This window comes from Gallinula chloropus (genome assembly GCF_964237585.1).
Source record: "Gallinula chloropus genome assembly, chromosome: 27".
NCBI lineage: Eukaryota > Metazoa > Chordata > Aves > Gruiformes > Rallidae > Gallinula > Gallinula chloropus.
Window position 1 is genome coordinate 5,037,673 of NC_140112.1, and position 22,496 is coordinate 5,060,168.

The window sequence follows — 22,496 nt, forward strand, 5'->3', positions numbered from 1 at the left end:
CCTTTCTCACCCAGTGCTGGTGTTGTGACAGCAATGACAAGATGACAGTATAACGCTTGAAAAATCTAAGGCTAAGTCAAGGGTTAAAGGGACCCTTCTTTCTTCAGTGCATTTCAACCTCAAATACGGCTGTTTTATGAAAATATGTTTATGAAAAACGTAAGATAAAGACACGTACTGGTGTGTCTTCAACTGCAATGGAGATTATTTCTTTTGTTTGAATTTCAAAACTTCCTACAAGGTATTTCCAGCACTGGGATAAGATGCAAGAGTCAACAAGAAAAAGCAAACAGTAACAGAATTCTGCTACTTTCCATGAACACAAAAAATAGAGAGTGGCCTTAATAGTGAAAGTAAACTGTATTTTTAAAGGTTATTTCTATTTTATTACTCTAAGATATTAAAAAAATTAACTAGCCTTAATGTACAGCTTGGAAATACCTATGCCTTATTGAGCTGATTCACTAGCAGATTGCTAGGATTTCTGAGGAGAGAAAGTGAGGCTTTCCTACAGCTCCCAGATGTCACATTTTTAAGGAAAATAGAGCTTCATGAACCATCATAGCCGGACAACCATTAAAGGAAACAACACCAGGACCCTGTGGTTTGGTTTTATGTAACACCTCGTTAACGAAGTCACCGTTCCTCTACCTCAGTTTCTGATCGTGTGGTGCAGGAGGGAGTAATAAAACCAAAGGAAGTTTGTTTCTAAAATTAAAAACCCCGTGAACTGATGGTTGTTATGTACTTTAATCATAGAGAGATGTGATTTTTTCCCAGACCCATGTATAGCTTGTTCTATAAAGTACAATCAAGAGATTAATTCTCTTAAATTATCTTTGAGGGTGATTTCTCCTGGTCTCTTGGTACTGCCTGAGCGCTCCTTTCACTTGCTCTTTTGAAAGAAGCAACAAAGGAGTCAGTGCAATGGAACGAGAGATTATCCTACAGTAGCTAATCAATATTTCTGTATCTCTGGTGTGGCATCACGTTAAATGAGGAAAGTTCCAATTCCCAGTCCTTCGCTGAAGGTTAATGACAGGAGGGGGATTTCACAGGCTCAGGGCCCGATGGGCCAAACGCAGGGAGCCTCAGGGCAACAGACCGTGTAGAGAAAAATAGATTGCATTTCTTGAAGTTCCCCCAAGGATAATGGATGGGATGTCAAGAGAGAAAGCAGCTGCCTCAGCGCCTGTATACTCTGTAGTTCTGATGATTTAGGAAGAAGGATACCTCATTTCTGTAGCCATGGCCCAAGCCTGGCAATAAACGTAACATCAGCAGGCAAACGGCATTACGGTGGGCAGGTTCTGAGTCTTAATTTCCAAGTTCCCAGGCAAGACAACAAGGGAAGCCCAAATTCACGTTGGGGTTGAAAAATTTTAACTTCCAGTGTCCCTTTATTGCTTTTAAAGTAACAGTGATACTGACATGTAATGGCTGCGCAGCCTTATGTGGTAAGTGCATGTATAACCCGCTCAGAAATGTCTGTAATTTATTTAATTTAATGTTGGTTTCATTCTTTTATTATTTTTTTTTTTTTTGATAATAAAGAATGTATGAACAATCATCTGTGGCTCCTGCTGATGGGTGAGCAGCCTTTCCACCACAGCTCCCACCCGCTGCGGCTCATGCCTCTGAAAGATGGGATACTAAAGGCTGGGCTGGATGGAGCCTGGAGCAGCCTGGTGAGGGTGTCCCTGCCCATGGGACCTTTTGAGGTCCCTTCCAGCCCAAAGCGTTCTGTGGTTCCATGATTTGACAAACAGGCGGATTTAAAGCTGCCCACCGAGCTCACAGGCCTGCCAGACTCGGGGGTCTTCCTCGCCCTGGGCCTAGCTGGTCGCCGTCTTCCCGCCTCAGTCGCGGCCCCGGAGCCTGGGGAGTCCCTCCCCACAGGCAGCCCCTTCCCCCGGCCCCTGTCAGCTTGTGACCCGCCTCCTGAGACCCAGCGCTCTCCAGGCACGGCCCAAGGCGGGGTGAAGGGACACTCCTGCTACTGCTTGCTGCTGTGGGTCCCGGGCACCCCCCGCCACGGGCCCTAAGCGTGTCCCCGGTGTGAGAGAGAAGCGATTTCAGGGCGGGGGCTACAATCAACCGCCGCCATTTCCCAGGCGCTGCGGCGCAGGACTAAAGCTCCCAGGAGCTCCCGCGGGGAGGGTGTGCCCAGGCTGCTGAGTGGCTGCGCTCTCAGGCGGGTCCGTGACGATGGGCGCTGGGTCGCGCCCGTCCTGCCCCTCAGCCGAAGTTCGCCGGGGATGGCGGGCCGGAGCCGGTGGCGGAGGGCGGCGGCGTGGGCCGCGGGCCTGGGGCTGGCCGCCGCGTTGCTGGGCGCGGTGGCCGCCGTGCTGCTCCGAGCCTACGTGCTGCGCTCCCCGGCGGTGCCGCGGCTGTGGGCGCGGCGCGGCGGCACCGCCGCTCTCAGTGCCGGCGAGAGGCAGGAGCTCAAGGAGGCGTTGCGAGGTGAGGGGGGCCCGGCCGGCCGCCCTGGCTGCCCCCACCCTCCCGGCCCACCGGGCCTTCCCGCGGGCCTGCAGCCAGCGTGTGGCCCCCTCCGCCGCCGGGTCGGCGGGTTGTTGCCGGGCTCTCTGTTTCCCCGGCGTCGCGGCTGGGGTGTCCCGAGCTCGGCCTGGGGCAGGGGCGGCCCCCTGGCAAGGGGAGAGGCTGGTATCGAGGGCCGGCCGCGGGGAATGGGGCAGCAGTGAGGGAGGCACTTCCTCGGTGCTTTCCCCTTGGAGGAGACTGGTCGGTTGTTCTGAAGCCGGCTTCTCAGAGGAGGCCACGGAGATGATCAGAGGGCTGGAGCAGCTCCCCATGGAGAGAGGCTGAGGGAGCTGGGCTGGTTCAGCCTGGAGAAGAGAAGGCTGTGGGGGGACCTCACTGCAGCCTCCCAGTCCCTGAAGGGAGCAGAGGAACAGGAGGGGAATGGGCTTGTTAAAGGGCAGAGACTGGCAGGACAAGGGGGATGGAGTGAAGCTGAAGGAGGGAAGGGTTAGAGGAGATATTAGGGGGAAGTTCTTTGCAGAGAGAGTGGTGAGGGGCTGGAAGGGGCTGCCCAGAGAGGGGGTGGGTGCCCCATCCCTGGGGGTGTTCAAGGCCAGGTTGGATGGGGCCCTGGGCAACCTTGTGTAGCTCCAGGCCTGGAGGTTGGTGTCCCTGCCTGTGGCAGGGGGGTGGAGCTCTGTGATCCTTGGGGTCCCTCCCAACCCAGACTGTTCTATGATTCTCTTCAGTGTTTCCCCGCTCATGTACTCAGAATGCCCCAGGCTCCCCCTGACTGCAGTTGCTGGGCATCTCTGTCACCACTGGATAAATCCTTGTCGTTTTTCCTCTTCCTCCCTTGCAGGCTGTGATCTCGCACACGGCTTTGCCAGCAGTGTGTCCACAACAAGTCAGGCTGTGCTGTGTCATCTGCAGGGGACTTCGAGGTTTTTCTTATCTCGTGAGGGTTGGCAGTCAGCAGGAAACCACAGCCTGCCACAAAGTGATTGTCCTTGAGTGTTCAAGTAGGGGTTGGGTGCTCTAAATCACACTTTGTTTGGAAGATTTATTGCCTAGCAAGTTCTGTTTACATACGTTTTAATGGGAAAACACAGGGATATGAGCAGTACTTACTTCTGTTTCTTCTCAAATGCCACAACCTTTAAAAGGTATCTGTAGCCTCACTTGACAGATGCTTTTGGGAAAGGCAACTGTGGTTGGGACTAGGTTTTACTCATGTTTTGTGTGACTGTGACTCCATGCTGGAGAGCAGCCTTGTCTGACCCTGTTTGAGTGGCAGAGCAGACTAGAAGGAGCAACAAAACATCTGTTCATATATCATTAAGGGTTGGAGCAGTATGAAAGAAAATGCTGTAGCAGTCTTGCCATCACAACCTGACTTAGTCTTGAAAAAGAACCTTGAACTCCCAAACCAAGCTGCCTGCCTAGCTGCCAGAATAGTTTATGACCGTGAGAAATCAGTTCACCCATGCCAAATGCAGCTGCTTTTGGGCAGTAGCATTTCTAACAATATCATTCATCACTTAGGGATGTAAAACGGAGTTGAAGTATCCAGAGAAATACCTTGGCTGAAACTGGAAGGAAGTACTGGTGTGCTGCATGCATGCAGCTCAGCTGAAGTACATCAGTCTCTTGATTCTGGCAGCTCTTCCTATCCTGTGAAATAACCTTTAAAACCTAAACAATATTCAGGAATATAAATATTACTTTCCCTTTGGAAATGAAGTTCAAGTCAAGTCTGACTTACTTCAGCATCGAGTGATTTCTCTTTTGTATTTTGTTGAAGGTGCTATTAAAATCCCAACTGTTTCCATATCTCCAGAGGACTTGAATACCACTGCCATGGAAGAATTTGGGAATTACATTCAGAAAGGTACTAAACTTTAATTCTTAGCAATCTGCTGCTCAGTTTTATTTTTAGAAACAGACTGAAGATAGTACTTGTGGCTCTTAAATACAATGGAACACAATTTTAGTTGTTTTTCCTTAAGAAGGGGCTGGCTAAAATGACATACACAAGTCACCTGTGCAGCAGGGTACCTGGGTGTGGCAATGGCCAAAGCTAGAACAGCAGATGTTCAAATGTCTTTTTGCAGCTGTGGTTTTTAGGCCTGGGGGTGGTTAAATGATCTTGCCATTTACCAAAAAAAAAAAAAAAAAATTAAAAAAAAAAGAGGAAAATGAGCCCTGGTTCAGCCTACTCTTTTGGCAGTCCCACCATTACTAGAACAGCAGTTCCTGGTTTTGCTTGGGAAAGCCTTAAATACCAAGTGAGGTGGATTGGTAGGAATGTGAGAGCAAAGCTGCACGTCTGCTTCCTGAAGCAGGTTTGCTGTGGTCAGGCTTACTTGCAGCACTCCCCTTGGGGCTAAATAGATGACTACTCTGTGGAGTATTACCATGATAAAATTGGGTGTTATTGTTAGTTTTTCTTATTCATATGTGTTTTGCCTTTATTTGTCTTTACAGTCTTCCCAGCTGTATTTTCTTCAGAGTTCATCCAACATGAGATTGTTGGAAAATACAGCCATCTCCTCACTGTTGAGGGTTCTAACCCTGAACTGATGCCCTATATGCTGCTTGCACACATGGATGTTGTGCCAGCTCCCCCAGAGGGCTGGGATTTCCCTCCCTTCTCAGCTGCAGAGCACGAAGGGTTCATCTACGGCCGAGGAACGCTGGACAACAAAAACTCTGCCATAGTACGTCATCCTGGTAATATCATTTCAGAGATACACATACCCTAGAGATACGTATCACTCAGAGAGATACAGTATCATTTCAGAGAGATACAAGTCTTGAAAGAGGCAGATTGGAGGAATCTGTTGTCTTGAAGTTTATTCTATCGTCTCTCAAGCCCCTCTTTAACTGCAGGATGCTAGTGATAAATTCCTAAGCCCTGCAGTTTCCTCCCAACTTTTCCTAGAGATGGAGTGGTCTTTTACTACTGAAGGAAGCTGAGTTAAAGCTCTTAGAGGGGTAAAAAAAACCTCCACAAACAGATGCAGAGAGATTTGGTTAAATGCCATTGTGAAATTGCACGTCAAATGCTGTGTTTAAAATCAGGGATAGATCTTTTACTTTTTCCTAAGTGTCATATGGGGCATGCAAAGCCACACTTGGCCCTTTAAAAGGCTTGAGTTTCAAAATAAACAAAGTTTATTTAATATAATAGTCAAGTAACCTCGTTTCTTTTATCATCTAGTCTGTGGTGGAACAAAGAGCTGTTGTACAAAGTACATTTGGGAGGAGTGAAGTCCAAAAAAGATTGGTCTGTGAAGGATTTCTCATTTGGGAAAAGGTTGATAGAGAAAATAATAAGGAAGAGAGTCCTTTGTGACTTGAAAAGATTACTTCTGTGACAGCCCTGTATTTAAATTTAAACAGATGTTTAGCACAGCAATGTCACAGATGCTGTCTCTGTGCTAGGGAACCTGCTTTGGGAGGTTGATCTCTCGAGCTCCCTTCCAACCCCTACAATTCTGTGATTCTGTAATTCTGTTTATTATGGCATAGACTATTCTCCTAGAAGCTTTATTCAGGTTCTTTAATCATCAATTTCAAAGCCTTGCAACTTAAAACTTGGGTTTGGTCCTTCCTTTTACTGTGAACTGCACAAGTAACTCCACAAACAGACAATGAAAATCAACAATTTCAGTGAACATTGTAAAAGTGGGTGCTGGCAAGGCAGAAGAGATGTGGTTTCAGCTGAAATGTAACTAGCTTTAATTGGGAAAAAAACCCTCAGGTGAGATGACATAGCAAATGTAGATTTAATTTCTCATTCTTCAGGTTAAGTTTCTTGTTCTCCTGTTTCTGTTTCTTTTTTTTTGTACAAAATATGCTGCTCATTAAAATAAATGGATTTAGTGGCTCTGTTCAGAGCCAAACTGTCTGTAGGACAGGCAGCTTAAAGGAGCAGTGAATTCCTTGGGGAATTATGACTCTGTGATGCTCTCTGTGTGGTTTGTCACTGACTTCATTGGTAGCAGGAACAAGCCTACACTGTATTTTATGTCTGCACACTGACAGTGTGTAGCACACCAAGTCTTCAGCATTATTAATCAAAACTATCTCAGGGTCTTTCCCAGAGAACAGGAATGTCAGCAGTTGGACTTGTAGAAATAACAGCTGAACTGTGAACAGGACAAAGTCTCCTTAAGGGCTGTGAATGCATCGTGTTTATTTCCCATTACGTTGCATTATTTTATGGTTATTCTCCTTCCTCACCCAAAAATGGAACACTGCCTTCTGTGGTGGTGTTTGTTTTCTGCAGGCTATTCTGCAAGCTCTGGAGTTTTTGCTGAGAAGAAATTATAGACCCCACAGATCTTTCTACGTTGGCATTGGACATGATGAAGAGGTATTTTCTTTCATTTCATCAATATACCACGTTGTTTGCATTGTTCCTGTGTGTAGCAAGGCTTACTTTTCACACACTGCTAAGCTGGAGAGTCTTTCCTGTTTTTCTTGGTTCTGTGGGTAGATACTGTGTCAGGCACGTGGTTGTAGTTGTGTATTGATTGTTTGGCTTTAAGTGACACTGACAAAGGGTTTGGTGTGATCAGCAAAGTGCAAAGAAAACTACAGTGTGTTACTTCGAATTCCTTTCTCCATGGAAGGTACAGAAGTCACATCTGGGAGTCTATATGATACTTGAAAAGCTGGGCTAAGATTTGCATGGTTGTTGGAGGTGATCAGGAAGAGCTAAGAGAAATGTTCCACTTGTGAATATTCTCTCTGGTAAACAGTACAGAGACACAGATGATGAGGTGTTCTGTTCGTTTTCATTTTCAAAGTACAAAGACAATAATTTTAACTATTGAAATTTAACTATTACAAATTCTTTTCCTTTTAAAAATTACTAATTTGTGGAGCTTACAGCTCTCAGATAGCACTGTGTCCAAGGATTAAGAGGAGCAACTCATGAGTGAGAGGGATCATTCCTCCAGTGTGGAGTCTCCTTCTCTGGAGAGATTCCAGCCCCGTCTGGACACCACCCTGTGCGCCCTGTCCTAGGGACCCTGCTTTGGCAGGGGGTTGGACTTGATGAGCTCTGGAGGCCCCTTCCAATCCCTGTGATTGTGCTACAGAGCTGTTAACAATCTGTACTGAATTCTGTTGATGATCTTTCATTGACAGGTTGCCCTGGAGCTGATCACTAGGGGATTTCTTGCATTCTTCATAGCTCTGGTCACTGTCACCAGCTGGATGTTTTCCAGTATTCTTAGGAATAGTGTGGCTTAATCTGACTGGTTCCTCCACAGGTCTTTGGTCGGAAGGGAGCCTTGAAGATTGCAGCTCTCTTGGAAGCTAGAGGAGTGAAACTCTCCTTCTTACTAGATGAGGGAAGCGCAGTACTAGATGGCATCATTGCGGGAGTGACGAAGCCAGTAGCAGTGTGAGTAAGAGAGAACACAATTGATCCTGATGAAAATAATCGAATTTCAGTCATTACTTAGTGAGGAATGACTTTGCTAATGTCAGTAAAATACATTTTTAGGCAAGGGGCAGTGTTGGTGTTGCTAAAGCTACAGCAGTGGCACAAAGTGCACACAAAGGACCTTTAGCATTTGCTTGCTGTCTGTGACAGCTGGGCTGACAAGCAGAATGTTCCACTTAACTAGCACAAGCATGTTAATTGTATGCTGTCGAGTCTGCTCACTGGAGGAGCAGCCAAGACATCAGTCCTCCAGACACTTAGGGATTTGTTGCTGCTTCTTTGGTGTTTTTCATGATACTAAAAATAGGCAGAGTCGTTCCTTTTACCTCTAGTCTGTGCATGTGTTTGGAGTTACATTAATCATTTATTTATTTATCGTTGACCAGAGTTGCTATCACAGAAAAGGGTTCAATGACCCTGAACTTCACTGTGGAAAAAGATCCAGGACACTCATCCTTTCCTCCTAAGGAGACGAGTATCGGCATTCTTGCAGCAGCAATGTCCAGGTGAGAGCTTGCATGTCCTCTAGCATCGAAGAGTCAAGCAGACTCCTGAGCCACTGATATGTGACCTCCTTTTTTAATATTTGTGTTTAGAGTATTTTACAAATTCCCTGTGTATATCTGAAATTGAAGTTTGTAGCTCATTTTGAAGGGCAGAAATGCAATTCCCAGCACAGGGACAGTTGCCAAGTGTCTGGAGTGCCTTTTCACTTCAACTACTCCTAGTGTCAGGTGATTCTTTAAAACCAAGACAATTGCTGCATCATGACATAGACCATCTCTGTAGCGATGAGATAGAGATTGCTTTGTTTGGGTTGCAGGATTTCTCTGGAATTTATTTTTGCACATACCTGCTCCCTCTATGTGGCAATTATCCAAGCCAGTAAACAAGATGTAAAGCCAGAACGTGACTGGGTAAATCATCTCTTTATGCATCTGCATAGATATCAAATTGGCCAATAAATACATATTTTAGGAAAGTTTTGTATGTCCAGATAAGATGGAATTTGGTGTGATACTTTTCTAGATTTTCATGTTATAAGAGTCAGGCTTTTGGATTCTTTCAGCTGTTCTTCAAAGAATGTCTTTGCATGTGACTGGAATGCTCAGAAATCAATCCTGGGGCCGTGCTTGCAGATTTACTTACCAGGAGAGGGAAGTGTGATTGCATCTCAAATACATGGATACGTTTCAGAAAGCAAATCCCTACCAATCTTCTGGAGCAGGTTTTGAAATTTCAACTATTGATTTGCTTTGCCCTAGACTGGAGCAGAATCCCTTGCCCAATCTGTTTGGCTACGGGCCAGAACTCATGACTATGGAGCACCTTGCACCAGAGGTGAGGAAAGAACTATGATTTCATTCTCAGATTTTCATATTAATGAGCAAAGAACAACCCACTGTATGAATTTAGAGCATAGTTATAGAGTTCCTGGAAAGGGAAAGACTTAAGCTGGCCTTTCTCCCAGGTAATTGTTTCTGCTGGAATTCTTTCAACCGTAGCCAAGTGACTACACTGTCTTCACAGAATCACAAGGCTGGAAAAGACCTTTAAAGATCATCAAGCCATTCCTGTCCTGTGCTAAACCACATCCCTAAGTACCTCAACTACCCTTTTTTTAAACACTTCCAGGGAAGGTGACTCAACCACATCCCTGAGCAGCCTGTTCCAGGCCCCAACAACTCTTTCAGTAAAGATTTTTTTTCTAATATCTGATCTGCCCCTGCCCTGGTGCAGCTTCTTGCCATTTCCCCTTGTCCTATCACCTGTCTCCTGCCTGAAGAGACCATCGCCCACCTCTCTACAGCCTCCTTTTAGGTAGTTGTAGGTGGTGAGGTCTCCCCTCAGCCTCCTCTTCCACAGGCTAAACAGCCCCAGCTCCCTCAGCCGCTCCTCTTAGGATTTGCCCTCCAGCCCCGTCCCCAGCCTGGTTGCTTTGTCTTCTTCAAAACTGGAAACTTCCTGATTTGTGGTTTTATTTCTTCCACTTAGTTCAGGTTTCCTCTCAATCTCGTCATGAGCAATCTGTGGCTGTTTTCACCCATTGTCAGCAGGTAAGAAAACACATCCATGACACCCATTCCCACCCTCTCTCCCTTAAAAGATGAAGGGTTATCCCTCTCTATTCCTCCCAGGAAATCAGTTGAACCATTTCATAGTTTAGACAACGTCAGTGTCAGTGCTTAATGCTGATAATCACTTTGTTAGTGGAGCAGGCCATCGTTCAGCTTGTTGTTTGTGTAATTGTGATGATTGTCTTGCCAATACTAAAACTTCTTGGGTTTTTTCTGTCTTTATAAGAGTTCTTGCCTCGAAACCTTCCACCAACGCCCTGATCCGCACTACTACAGCAGTCACGATGTTTAATGCAGGCATCAAGGTAGCTTCATTTGGACTTTTCTCCATGTGGCACGATGAGACAATTGGGACATTTGTTTTCCACCTGTTTATATCCAGTTGTGAGATCAGTTTGGGCCCTGAATTTAGACCCTGACTTGTGTTTTTACTTTACACATGGCTTGGATTTAGCTACAGGTGAAAATCAGTATCTGATCTGTCACATAAAGATCTCTGTAAACCACTGTTAAGATTGTTTATGTTTTAGGATGGAAATGAATGACTATTTCCTGTGTAATCATACAAAGTATCAATGCCACTATTGGAAACTGTTACAGTCATAAACATTTCCCCAGTCCAGGTGGGACCTTGTGTTTGTGAGCACAGGTCCAGTGTTTTCCTTCATTCCGGTAGGGTTAGTGTGCACCTTGGACTGAGAGATAACAGGTTCTGGCTGCTACAGCCAGATCTTGCCCTGATAAGGAGGTGTAGCTGTCCAAAAATACTGTAACCCTGGAAAAGAAACAGGTCATTCAGTGTGTCCCTGAGAAAATCTGTTACTGAAAAGCATCTCTGGACAGGAGAACAAGATGAAGTGGCTGAACAGTGACACTGGGTGGCCAGGGGAGAAGTGACACCCTGGTTTCTTTTTTCTTTTTTTTTTTTCTAAAGATTATACCTTTTTTCTTTAATAAAAGTGTAAATACTCATTCTTTAGAAAAGAAGAGTTATATTTCTTCAGTAACATCATTTAAGTGACTTAGATGTCTTGTACCTGGGGAAATGTAATATGACAACAAGGTGAAAATACAACATCAGCTTTCAGAATTTCTCAATATGAAGTTTCTAATGGGAGAGGGATTTATCTCAAAAGAACTTCTACATAACAACTAGTTTAATTTTTGCTTGATTTATTAATATTTCTTGGTGTAGTCACCTGCACTGAATGTGAGACATACTGTGTGTTAACACAGAGTACAGAAAGAGATAGTGCACTTCAACAGCTGCAGGCCTCGGACTAATTCTTCACTGTTTGCATTCAGCAGTGACTGAGCTTTAATCTGGTTTTAATGTCCTGTTAAGTTTTGGTCCTTCCTTTTTTCTAGATAAATGTCATCCCATCTTCTGCAAAAGCGACTGTGAACTTCCGGATCCACTCTGCAGAGAAGGCCCCTGAGGTATTGCTGTACCCTGGATGTGGGGGCTGTACTCCCTCCCTTTCTGAGCAGAGAGGCACCTTTGTGGCAGTGAATCTGTGCTATAAGAGTACTCTTGTCTCTCCCTGTATTCACACAAACAGTGGGAACTGCTCTGGAAGTTTATCCTTCTGGCTTCTTTACTTGCATGACCCAGCTACCAAGCAGCAGCAGGCTGACTACTTGCCTTTCAGGAGTGAAGCAGCTCAGGAACACAGTGAGACAGTGACATGCTCTAATGGCACTGGGGAAAAAAATTAGCTGAAGTATCTGCCACCCACTGAGGAAGAGGAAGAGAGATGGCCACAGTTTTGGTCCTGACTACACACCTGTATTTGCAGCCACGGTTGGCTGTTCATGGATGTTTTCTGCAAAGTGGACCATTTCCTGGCATCTAGAAGCGATGGCTTCTTGTTTCTTTTGCTTATTTGATCTCTGTGTTTTACCTGTAGGTGCTGGAGGTAGTGAGAAACACCATTGCTGATGACAGAGTGAAGATCGATGTGGTAGAGGCCTTTGACCCGCTCCCCCTCAGTCCTTGGGATGACCAGACGTTTGGAGTCCATATTTTGCAAAGAACCATTCTGGATACTTTCCCAGATGTTGACAGCGTAGTCCCAGGTAACTGCAAGCATGTGATGACTATTGTTTCCTCTCCAGTTTCTGCCCTGTTCTTCTGTCCCCCACCCACCAATATTGACCTGTTTCCATTTTCTGTGTGTTTCTCCACCCCAGCTGTTAACTGCTGGAAGCAGCTGGGTTTTCCTCTTTTTATTGGGTTCCCTCTTTATGTTTTCAAAGTTGTAATGGTTTTTAGTAGTGGAAGTAAAAAAGCAAACAGGAAACTGACAGGAACAATGAGCCTTGAATTTGACTCTGCACATACAAAGGAATCTCTCCAAGGAAGAAAGGAATTGTGAGGGAGACTAAGAGGTCTTCTTCCTTTAGCTCTTCTTTTATTGTTTTCATAGCTGGCAAAGCCATTCCTGCTTTTCTGTATTGTTCCTGGTGATCCTGGCCCCTTCCCTTTCTTGCAGCTCCTTCCTAGTTCTGCACTGTGTGTTGGACTGCAGATTGAAGCTTAAGCTTCTGTGGAGGCTGATGATCACAGCTGCTTGTGGAACGATTGAATTGTATGTTCTGTTCCTCCTGCTCATGAAGGAGAGAATGTGAGCACACAAACAGGAGGGGAATCAGCTTGTTAAAAGGGTAGACAATGGCAGGACAAGGGGGAATGGATTGAAACTGAAGGAAGGAAGGTTTAGATTAGATATTAGGGGGAAGTTTTTTACAGAGAGAGTGGTGAGGGGTTAGAACAGGCTGCCCAGAGAGGGAGTGGATGCCCAATCCCTGGGGGTGTTCAAGGCCCTGGGCAATCTTGTGTAGCTCCAGGCCTGGAGGTTGGTGTCCCTGCCTGTGGCAGGGGGATGGAGCTCTTTGATCCTTGAGGTCCCTTCCAACCCAGACCAGGCTGGGATTTCATGATTCCAGGATGTACCAATAAACTGTTTCCAGCGATTTTGCTTTTCCTGTGGCCAGGGCTCATGCAGAACTGTTACCATTGGCTTTTCCAGTGGTCATTAAACCGCTGCCGCGATGCAGAGTAAACCTGAGGTTTGTTTTCCAGGCACGTGTATCGGAAACACAGACAGCAGGCACTTCACTAACATCACAGATGCCATCTATCGCTTTAACCCCCTGCTCCTGACATCAGACGACCTTCCCAGGTAGGGGATCCTGTCCCATGGGCACAGCTGCTGGGGTGGGGACGGCTGAAAGAGACAATCGATACGCGTTGGGCAGGAGGAGGAAACCCAGCCTTGTGTACCTTGGCGTGGTGGTGGTGGTGTTGCTCTCTGTTAGGCCACCCATTTCCTGCAGATTTGGGTGCTGCACAAATTGGGGGTGTAATTACACAGGGGGAGTGTTAGCCCTTGCTGCTCTTCCAGTGCAGACAGGGCCTTGGTTAGGTGTCCCCTTTGGTGGTACAGCAGTGCTGTGAAGCTGACTGGATCCTTTCTGTTGGTGCAGCAGGGTGAAAGGTGGTGTTCTGGTAGTTGACCTTATTTAAGAAAGTTATCCACATCCCACTCTGAATTTATTTGCTCCTTAAAGCTGGAAGTGAGATTTCCTGGGATGAAGTGATAACAAAGAACATCATTATGCAAAGGATTGTTTCCTTAGCATGTACTAGGTTTTTTGTTGTATTGAGGTGCAGAGGATACAGGAGTGTGGTGCTCTCATAGCTGTACAGTGACAGAAATGGGCAGAGAGCTGAATAATGGGGGGGTGTTTTTGTTTCCACACACACCATGGACTGATGTGCTCTGAGCCTTAGAATCAGTAAATGTGGCTGGGCTGAGGAATGGGTGTTACAGTGCAATGCCAGGTGTATATTGCTGTATCTTTATGTTGTGTGTTGCTTTACAGAGTGAGCCAGGCTCTGGGTGCACACAGGTGGGTCACACATAATGCACACTATGATGAAAATCATTCTTCTTCTCCCAGGATCCACGGGTTGAATGAGAGAATCTCAGTGGAGAATTACGAGAAACAGGTCGAATTCCTCTTCCAGCTGATTAAGAACTGTGATGCTGACAAGCTACCAGAGCCTCACACAAACTCCCACGAGCTGTGAGGAACACACCTGAGAAGAGCAGCTACTAAGGTGGACTCTGGGCTGGCAGGGGTCTGGGCCATGTGGTGCAGTTATGTGATGGGCACGGAGTTGTGCCTCGAGTTTGGGTTTTGTGTGTTGGTGTTTACATACAGATGGGAGAACTGCTGGTTGCTGGTTTAGGTAAATGGACAGTTTGCCAGAAAGTGATAAGAACCTGGACAAAACACAACAGATAGCTCTGATTTCTGATCCTCCCTGGTCTGACATGCAGCCATTAATCTGATGGTATTATTTTCTTTTAGTGCTTTCTTTAAGCCTCTGAAATCAGCAGTCACTTTAAAAATCTAAGCTATAATCAGTCACTCATCTGTCAGTGAAAGGTGAATCCTCCTTTGTGTGCTTTTGACAAGCTCGTTTCATGCAGTTAATTGATTTTTCACAAACGATGTGTCTGTCAGAGGTTCACATGAAAGGGCTGTGGCATGGGGTGGGTTTCATGGAGCTGCGCTAGGAGGTCTGCTTGGTATGGGCTGTCTGCCCCCAGTGATGCTGTCAGCCAGCATCAGTGTTAACCTGGTAACTGCCAAGTTCTCCCCTGCATGGGTGCACTGATTGCTGACTCTGTTTTAAAATACCAAGCTCTGAAGTTCTAGTTGTGTTGCTCACCCTTCAGTAAGGCCCAGAATACGTTGCACAGCTGGGTGTCAGAATGAGGAATTGCAGCTTTAAATAGGAAACTAAATCAGTGTTGCCTGCTCATACGTGTTCTCTTTTAATTGGATCAGATTCTGTAGTGTCTGCTTCTCTTCTGTTCCTCTGAGAACCTGATTGTGAAAGATGGTGAAGCCCTCCAGTTTCTGCCCACGGGAGCAGAGCTTTGTTGCTTCACTGCCCGTGCAGCGCTTCTGTCAAGTCAGCTCTGTGGGGACCCTGGTGCAGGCAGGCTGCTGATGCTGACTCTGTTTCATCTTGCACTTTGTGTGCTGGGATAGTTCATTTTCTTTGCTGCTGTGTGTTGGATTTGTGCTGGAAACAGTGCTGAGAACACCAGGATGCTTTTAATCACTGCTGAGTGATGCTTGCACAGAGTCGAGGCCTTTTCTGCTTCTCTCCCCACCACCAGTGAGGAGGTTGGGGGTGTGCAGGATGTTGGGAGGGCACACAGCCAGGACAGCTGTCCCCAGTGACCCAAGGGACAGTCCATACCCTATGGCATTGTGCTCAGCACGTGAAGGTGGGGGATGCAGGGAGGCGTTCAGAGTGATGGTGTTTGTCTTCCCAAGTCACCATCACGCCTGACAGAGCCCTGCTGTCCTGGGGATGGCTGAACACCTGCCTGCCATGGTGAAGGAATTCCTCATTTCACTTTGATGTGCACAGCTCTTGCTTTACCTATTAAACCATCTTTATCTGAACCCCCAAACTTCCTCACTTGCACCCCTGCCGTTCTCTCCCCCATCCCACTCCAGGGGGAGCGAGCGGCTGCGTGGGGCTGAGCTGACAGATGGAGTTAAGCCCCAACACTTTGTTGCACTAAAGTTTTAAGCATTCTTCTGGCCTTGAGATTCTCTTCAGCTAGAGCTACTATTATTAATTAAAGAAAATTAAGAACCAAGTATTAACTAAAGAAAAGACTGGGGAAAGCTGCTTTGTTGCACCGACTTACAGACTCTGTGCTGTAGGTACTAGTGCAACTCCTGTGCTCTGTTGCAGAGATGTGTGTGTCTCTTTTCAGAGTTGGAATTAGACACTGGAATGGATGGTTATTCTGCTCCAAATTCATATGGTAAAATGTACTGGAATGTACAGGAAATACCCTGAAACACATCCTGAAAAACAGTGATGGAACTGCGATTCTTATTCTTTCCATCCACTGTTCTCTATTCATTTGCAGTCTGATCTTATCAGTGTAGCCAGTGGGCTAAAACTGTATCAATCTACTAAATAACTGAAACCAGACTGGCATTTTCATCTAATAAAACAAGGAATGCAGAGTCTCTTCTGGCTATTATTTAGTCTTTTTATGTAACTGTGTAATTGCAATGAAGTCATTTCCACACCTGATCCTACACTAGAGCAAGTCATAAAGTTTCCATCAAAACAAATCCACATGTTTTCCAGCCTGCTTTAATCTTTGCACCCTCCCTGGTGCTCCCCTTTCTATACAAAATTAGCTAACTCTGTGCATTATTAGGCAGTAAACAGCTTGCATCTCTTATGGTTTGCTGCATTTTGCCTGTGTGCCCTCATGTCATTCATTTGTTCAGCCACGTGGCTGTGGCTCTTTTGTGAGCTGCTGCTGCAGCCTCAGCAAAAGCCACGTGTCAGGGTAAAATACACCCACAGGAGTGGGAGCTGGGGGGAAGGTTGGCTTGGTGGTGTTCTTTCTGTGGGAAGCCTCTATAAGGGTGATGAACTCTAAAGCCTTTGCTTGGTCTGTGGCAGTACAGGGCCAGTATTGTTGAACAGGTATCCTGGAGAAGTTAGCAGATGGTATGTAACTGGGAGGAATGGTTAGCTCACCTTCACCTGATGGTTGTGCTGCCATTCAGATGTACCCTGACACGCTGAGAAGTGTGAAAATGGGAGTGTTGTGGAGCTCAGCAAAGGGAAAGGCAAAGTCTTCCACCTGGGGAGGGGTAACCTTTTGCTGGTTGGAAAGCAGCTTTGCAGAGGAGGGTAGGTTGAACATGAGCCAGTAACGTGCTCTGGAGACAAAGGAAGGTCAACAGCACCTTGGGAGTAAAGATTAGATGATGTCCAAGGTCTCTTCTGATCTCCACTGTGCTGTGATTCTATTGTAGGGTGCAGGTTGCAAAAATCCCAACTTGGGGCATGCTGGGATGCAGTGAAGGTTGTGGTGTGGTCTGGAAGGAGAGGTTTGTCATGTGTCATGACAGCAGATGGGTTCTAAAGACATAAAGCATCCCTTATATTTTATCTCCTGTCCCCAACCAAAAGTGACTCTGTGTTTTGCTGAGGGTTGTTTCTTTAGAGGACATTCACCTGAAGATTCATTTTGCTGCTAAAGGGAAAAATGAACAGCAAACAGCTCTGGGAAGGCAGGGTTGGGTTTTTGGCAGGTACTGTGCAAATGTATGCCATGAGGTTTTGCTAATGCAGCTTGTGGCAGAGCTTCATTAACTGCTGCTCATCAGCCAGCACTGAAATCATGCAGTGCCTCTGCATTGACTAAGTGTTCAACAGAGCTTCACTGCAGCCTGAACACACTAAGCTGAAGTGCTTGAAACAGACTGTATCTTGCAGGAGCCGCTTTAAAAAGCACGTTTCCCACCTCCCTCCTTTTTTTTCCAGTCATTTCTGTGCTTTTTGCCATGCAGCAGCTTTGCCCTTCATATTCTTAAGTCTTATTTTATCATACTAGCTGCTGTATGTTCTCAGCTGGCACAGTTCTGAAGGGTCGAGCAATGATTTGCTATCTGGACAGCTCTCTGGACAGAACACCTTGCTTTCCACCTCATTTTCCTGCTCCTGTGATATGTTCTCAGAGAATGTCTCTCATCTTGAGTGGAACTTGAAATCTTAGTGTCATCCTGTGAATAACAGCATCAGAACAATGCGCTGGCCTTTTCTCCTAAGATCATATACAACTCTGCATTATATGAGTAGTTACTTGATACTGCCAAGTACATCATGAAAACACAGATCAAAGCTCTGGGAGCTTGTCTTTTTTTTTTTTTAATGAGTCATTTTGTGCTGTGAGCATGGAGAGCAATTACCTCTGATTCACCAGAGAAGGAAAAGGCAGATTTTTCTGCTCTGCAGACACATAACTGGGTGTCATACCTAATGGGGTTGTGAATGCTGCTTGTATTAATCCAGTTCCAGTGTGTTAACGTGTTCCTGTGCTATATCCATAGCAACTTCTCCCTGCTTTGTAGCCAAGCCTGCAGAGCTGCTGTTCTTCTGACAATAGTTACTCAAAGCAACATGCCTGTAGCTGTCTGGCCACTGCAGCCTGCTAGCTAGCAGACCAGCTGATTTAGGGTCATGCAGGCCTGCTACACGATGGAGAAAAGGTCACATTCCACACCTGCATTTTCTAAAGAAAGCTCTGTTGCTGGCCTCTATTTAAAAAGCCTTGGTTTATTTTCAGCCCCAAGTGACCATGGTGAGTTCAGAGCTGGAGGAGAATGCAGGAACAAGGTGTTTACAAAGTTGTTTCCTCCAGCCTTGCGTTTGACACTTGCATTCTTGGCTCCCCTTTTGCCTTCTGTGCTATTTCATGGAGCTGGTGAAATCCATTCTCTCAGGCAGGTGCTGTGAAAGCTTCTCCACTCAGCTGGGTGGTTGTGCAGTAGAGCAGGACATCCCCTGAGGAGTCTGGAGGCCGAGTATCCCTCGCTGTTAGAGAGTAGCAGTCCTCCCTGGTAACTCAGCCTGTGACTGATACTCCTGACCTTCAGTGGGCTTCAGCACGGCCTGCTGCTGCTACCCTGCACATATTTGTGTTCCTCATCCACAGGTCCCTTGCAGAGCTCACTAGCTGAACCCTTTACAGCCTTGTTTTGTCACTTTAGCCAGGCTCCTGCAATAACCATTTAAAGAAACTGTGTCACCATGACCCCTGAGGTCCCCAGTACAGCACTGTTAGTGCGTGCCAACGTACATCAGTGGCCATAGGAAGGCCCAGAGGCCTGCAGAAGTGCTGCCCAGGGAATTATTTCCCTTAGCTGGGCAGCACAGTGCAGTCTGTATGTCATGCGAGTTGCTGTGTGGGGGGCTTGGCTCTGCTTTCCGGTCCCACAGCTTCCCAGGGCAGCAGGGGCGGCAGAGATGAAGAGCTCAGCATGGAGGGGAAGGGAGTGACCTGCTTCACTCAGTAGAGATCGCTCAGGCTGATTTAAGAGCTGTGATGGTGGGCCCCAGAGGAAGCTGCAGTCAGTTCTCAGCAGGAAGGAAAATGAGCACATGGAAGAGTGGTTCGTGCAGGGGGGGACAGGGGACAAAGGGCGAACGCTCTTTGTCACTGATGGATTTACCTGTGGGTTGGTCAAGGCCTGGGCAGTGGGGTATAAGAAGCAACATGGAAGCTGTGGCATATCTTTTCACACATCTTTTAATTTGTATTTTTAATCCAACACAATTGTAAGGGTTATTGTAGCCCTGTGAACACTTGGATCACTTGAACACTGCATCTGAAATGCAACTGCACGGAGGGACCTGGCTGCTGTTCAGTTATTTCAACAAGTACCCACAACAGCTCCTCCTAGTTTGCAGCAGTAATCCTCTGCCCCACACTGTGCTGACTGCCTGCCAGAGCTGAGGCTCTCTGCACGCTCTCTGTTCAGTTCCCAAAGCTACACCAGGTTATTTTCATGTTTTCTGTATGGTGAAGGTGGTTAGACAAAGGCAGCAGTGGATTACCTCACAGATTGATGCAGTGGCCAGAGGAAAGGAGATGAACTCCTTAAGAAAGCCCACAGGAGAAAACCTGAATATTTCTTTTCCAAATCCTGACTCTTTTGGCTGTACATCTGGTGTGTATCTAAACTACCGTTTAAACTTACTAGCTCACCTACTCATCTTAGTCTAGTATAGGTCTGAGTTCAGCCTACCTGACAGGCTGTATGAGCACTCAGAAAGAATAATTACTATTTGCCCTGGAACATTTTTGTCCTTCCATGCACCCTTGGATTTCTCAACACTGTTACTGCAGCGCTGCTGTACTACTGTGCAGGTTAATCCAGCGTCCTCTGGGAGTTTGAAAAGTGAGATGGTCTTCCTGGGGTGGGAAATAGGGGTTAATTAAAAGGTGTAAGTGAAAATCATCTCTTAAAAACCGTGTCTGCTCTGACCAGTCCAGCAGGCTTGTGGTGTTAGTCATTTCTTCAGCCTGATTTCTGACTATAAATGAATTTGCAGCTTGTATCCGGCACACAGCAGAAAGGTGAGGCATGTCCTCAGTGCCTCCCTGACAGGTGTCCCCCCTGGGTCAGCAGCTGCTGACACAGGAACCGCTGGCCTGGTGGAACACAGGAAGCAAAGGACCTTCCAGCTCGGCCCTGCCAGCTGCTCTCACGTGGCAAAGAGCCCTGGGGCTGTACCTGGGGGAGGCTGGGCTGTGTCTGTCACAGCAGGCACAGCACGTGGGTGGCACATGAACAGGGTTGGGAGCAGTGGTCATATGGACCTTTGGAAAAAGGATGGTGATGGTTTTGTTTGTTTCCGGGCTGGGGAAGCAACTTCCATGGTCTGCATTTCCTCTCCCAGGTTGGGACTAGGTGAGGGTCAGCTCCTGACGTTGTTGCCTGCCCTTATGAACTGCTCTTGCTCTGGATTGACATCTGTAGGGGTAAGTCATTGCCCATAACCCATTCAGTCTTTGAGTTTGCCCGTTGAGGTTCCTGGTTTCAAGAGATTAAGACCTGGGTTCCTTCAGAATCCTTGGTCAAAGGCAGCTGGGCCTCTGTTCAGTCAGCGTTTGGATGTGACAGACAGAGCCCTGAAGCTGAGGGCTTGATGGGACACTGCCAGGTTCTACGTTAGGTACAGTTTTGAGTGTCCTTGGCCACACCATGTGACCCTGTTGGACTCTTCTGTGAAAAGGGTAATATCACTGTACACACCCTGTAGCCTCCTAGGCCAGTGCCAGGGGCTTGCCCAGAGCTGGGCAGCCCAGTAGCACTAACGGCACGTGGCTGCTGGGCACGACATTCCATGATGCAGTGCAGCCCAGTGGTAAACTCTCTTTCCTTTCCAAGCACTTTGTTGCCTTTGGTACCTGCTACCCTGCCACTGGAAACCCGTTTCCTGCCCTTTCATCCTCTCTCTGTCTGATCTCTGCGCGTCAGCGCCGCTGGTGAGGATTTTATCTATTTCTGTTTGCTTGTCTCAGGCAGCTTTTGTCTCTGTGCTTCCACTTCCTGAGCGTGCAGCTGGCTGGGAGGTTAATCAACAAGGTCACATTTTGGTGCATGTTGTTTTAGGGGGTGAGGGGAGAATGGTTGCTCTGGGGGAGACATGGATTGGCCAAGGCAAGAAGGAAAGATGAAGGCTGAAAGAGAGCCTTACAGACTGGGTTTACTGGGACAAAGGAAAGCAGGGCTAGGGTTGAAGGCAGGACTGGGAACTCCGCTCCCAGTTTGAGTGTGGAACTGTGCTATGGCTTTAGTTAAAGCATTGTCTCTGTATCAAGTTTTCCTTGGTGTCTTTGCTGCAGGAGGTCCTGAGAGTTAGTTAATTGGCTGCAGCCATTCATCACCACTTGAAATCCTGGGTCCAAGCAGCCTGTGTAGCAGCAGCTGGGTACAGAACCCAGAGCGCTTTGCCAGTTGCTCAGAGAAAGCCACCCTCTGCTCCCTGCTCCAGAAACTCACCTTTCCTAAGACACACCTTTGCAAAGGCTTTGGGGCCTGAGGGAGTCAAACCCACTCAGGTTTTCTAACCTAAGCTGTCTTCATGCTGCTTTATTACCATGACATATCCTGCTCTGCATCGTGTGCCAGTCACCCATTTATTCCAAAGCAAGGAGTGTCTTAGGGAAGGAAGCTCCCTGAGCTCAACTTGCAAGAGGAGTGGAGAGAAATGAAGTAGCCCAGCCCAGTAGCCTGGCTCACAGTTGCTCTTGCTGCCATCGACCACCACTACTCCTCTCCTTATTTTAAGAAATGAAGTCACCAGCTCCAGCCCCACTTGCCTCAGCATAGCCACAGGGGAACGCAGTCCCAGCACTGCCCTCCCTCTTCCCCTCACACACAGGCTGGGGTCACAGCGACCGTTACCGGCTCAAGACCTGTCTCCAAGGCATAGAGCTGGGGATCACGTAATCACTCCGGCTAATAACTTGCTGTTGACTGTTTCCTGGGAGGAAAGGCAAGGCAGGAAGGAAAAACAACAACTGGCCAAGAGTTCTACTCAGGCAGAAGAGGAAACGTGGATCGGAAGAGCCGGTTTCATTCAAGAATACAGCTTTCTGCCGAGCGATGGGGCACTGCCTGCTCTAGCAGGACTTGCTGCTGCTTTGTGGGTACTTGTTGGGGGACAGTTGGGTGTACCCAGATGCAGAGGGAGTACATGGCACTATTCATGGCTTTCTTTGCTGAAGTACTTTGGCACAGCTGCCGAAAGCCAGCCTGTACCACGCTGTGATCCCAGGCCTGGGTCCCAAAGTGCCAAGCAGTGTACCCAAGCTGTGCTGCGGGCAGGAGGCAGGGAGCGAGTTGGGTTGATGGTGCACCCTGGGCTTGGTGGTGCACAGGCAGCCTGAGCTGGGTGTGGTGGAGCCTCCTGCACCTGCTGGGCATCAGTCCAGCTGTGTCCCCCTGGTCTGGGGGGTACATCCCACAGCCCTGCGCCCTGACCTCTGTGACCCCCTCTCCCCAGGTCAGGAGATGGGACACGCCCGGGAGCACCCTGCGCCCTGACAGCGCTG

At 47.2% G+C, this 22,496-nt stretch overlaps 1 protein-coding gene across 1 annotated transcript; it reads left to right on the top strand.

The window, feature by feature from the left end:
* Positions 1-2,258: 2,258 nt before the first annotated feature.
* Positions 2,259-14,882, top strand: PM20D1 (peptidase M20 domain containing 1; the record flags this gene model as incomplete). Its single annotated transcript, XM_084275754.1, has 13 exons — positions 2,259-2,463; positions 4,289-4,375; positions 4,972-5,204; positions 6,779-6,865; positions 7,770-7,903; positions 8,332-8,451; positions 9,211-9,286; positions 9,941-10,002; positions 10,250-10,328; positions 11,392-11,463; positions 11,934-12,102; positions 13,109-13,208; positions 13,990-14,882. 13 exons carry the CDS (start codon positions 2,259-2,261, stop codon positions 14,117-14,119), a joined length of 1,554 nt encoding a protein of 517 aa, XP_084131880.1. The 3' UTR covers positions 14,120-14,882.
* Positions 14,883-22,496: the final 7,614 nt, after the last annotated feature.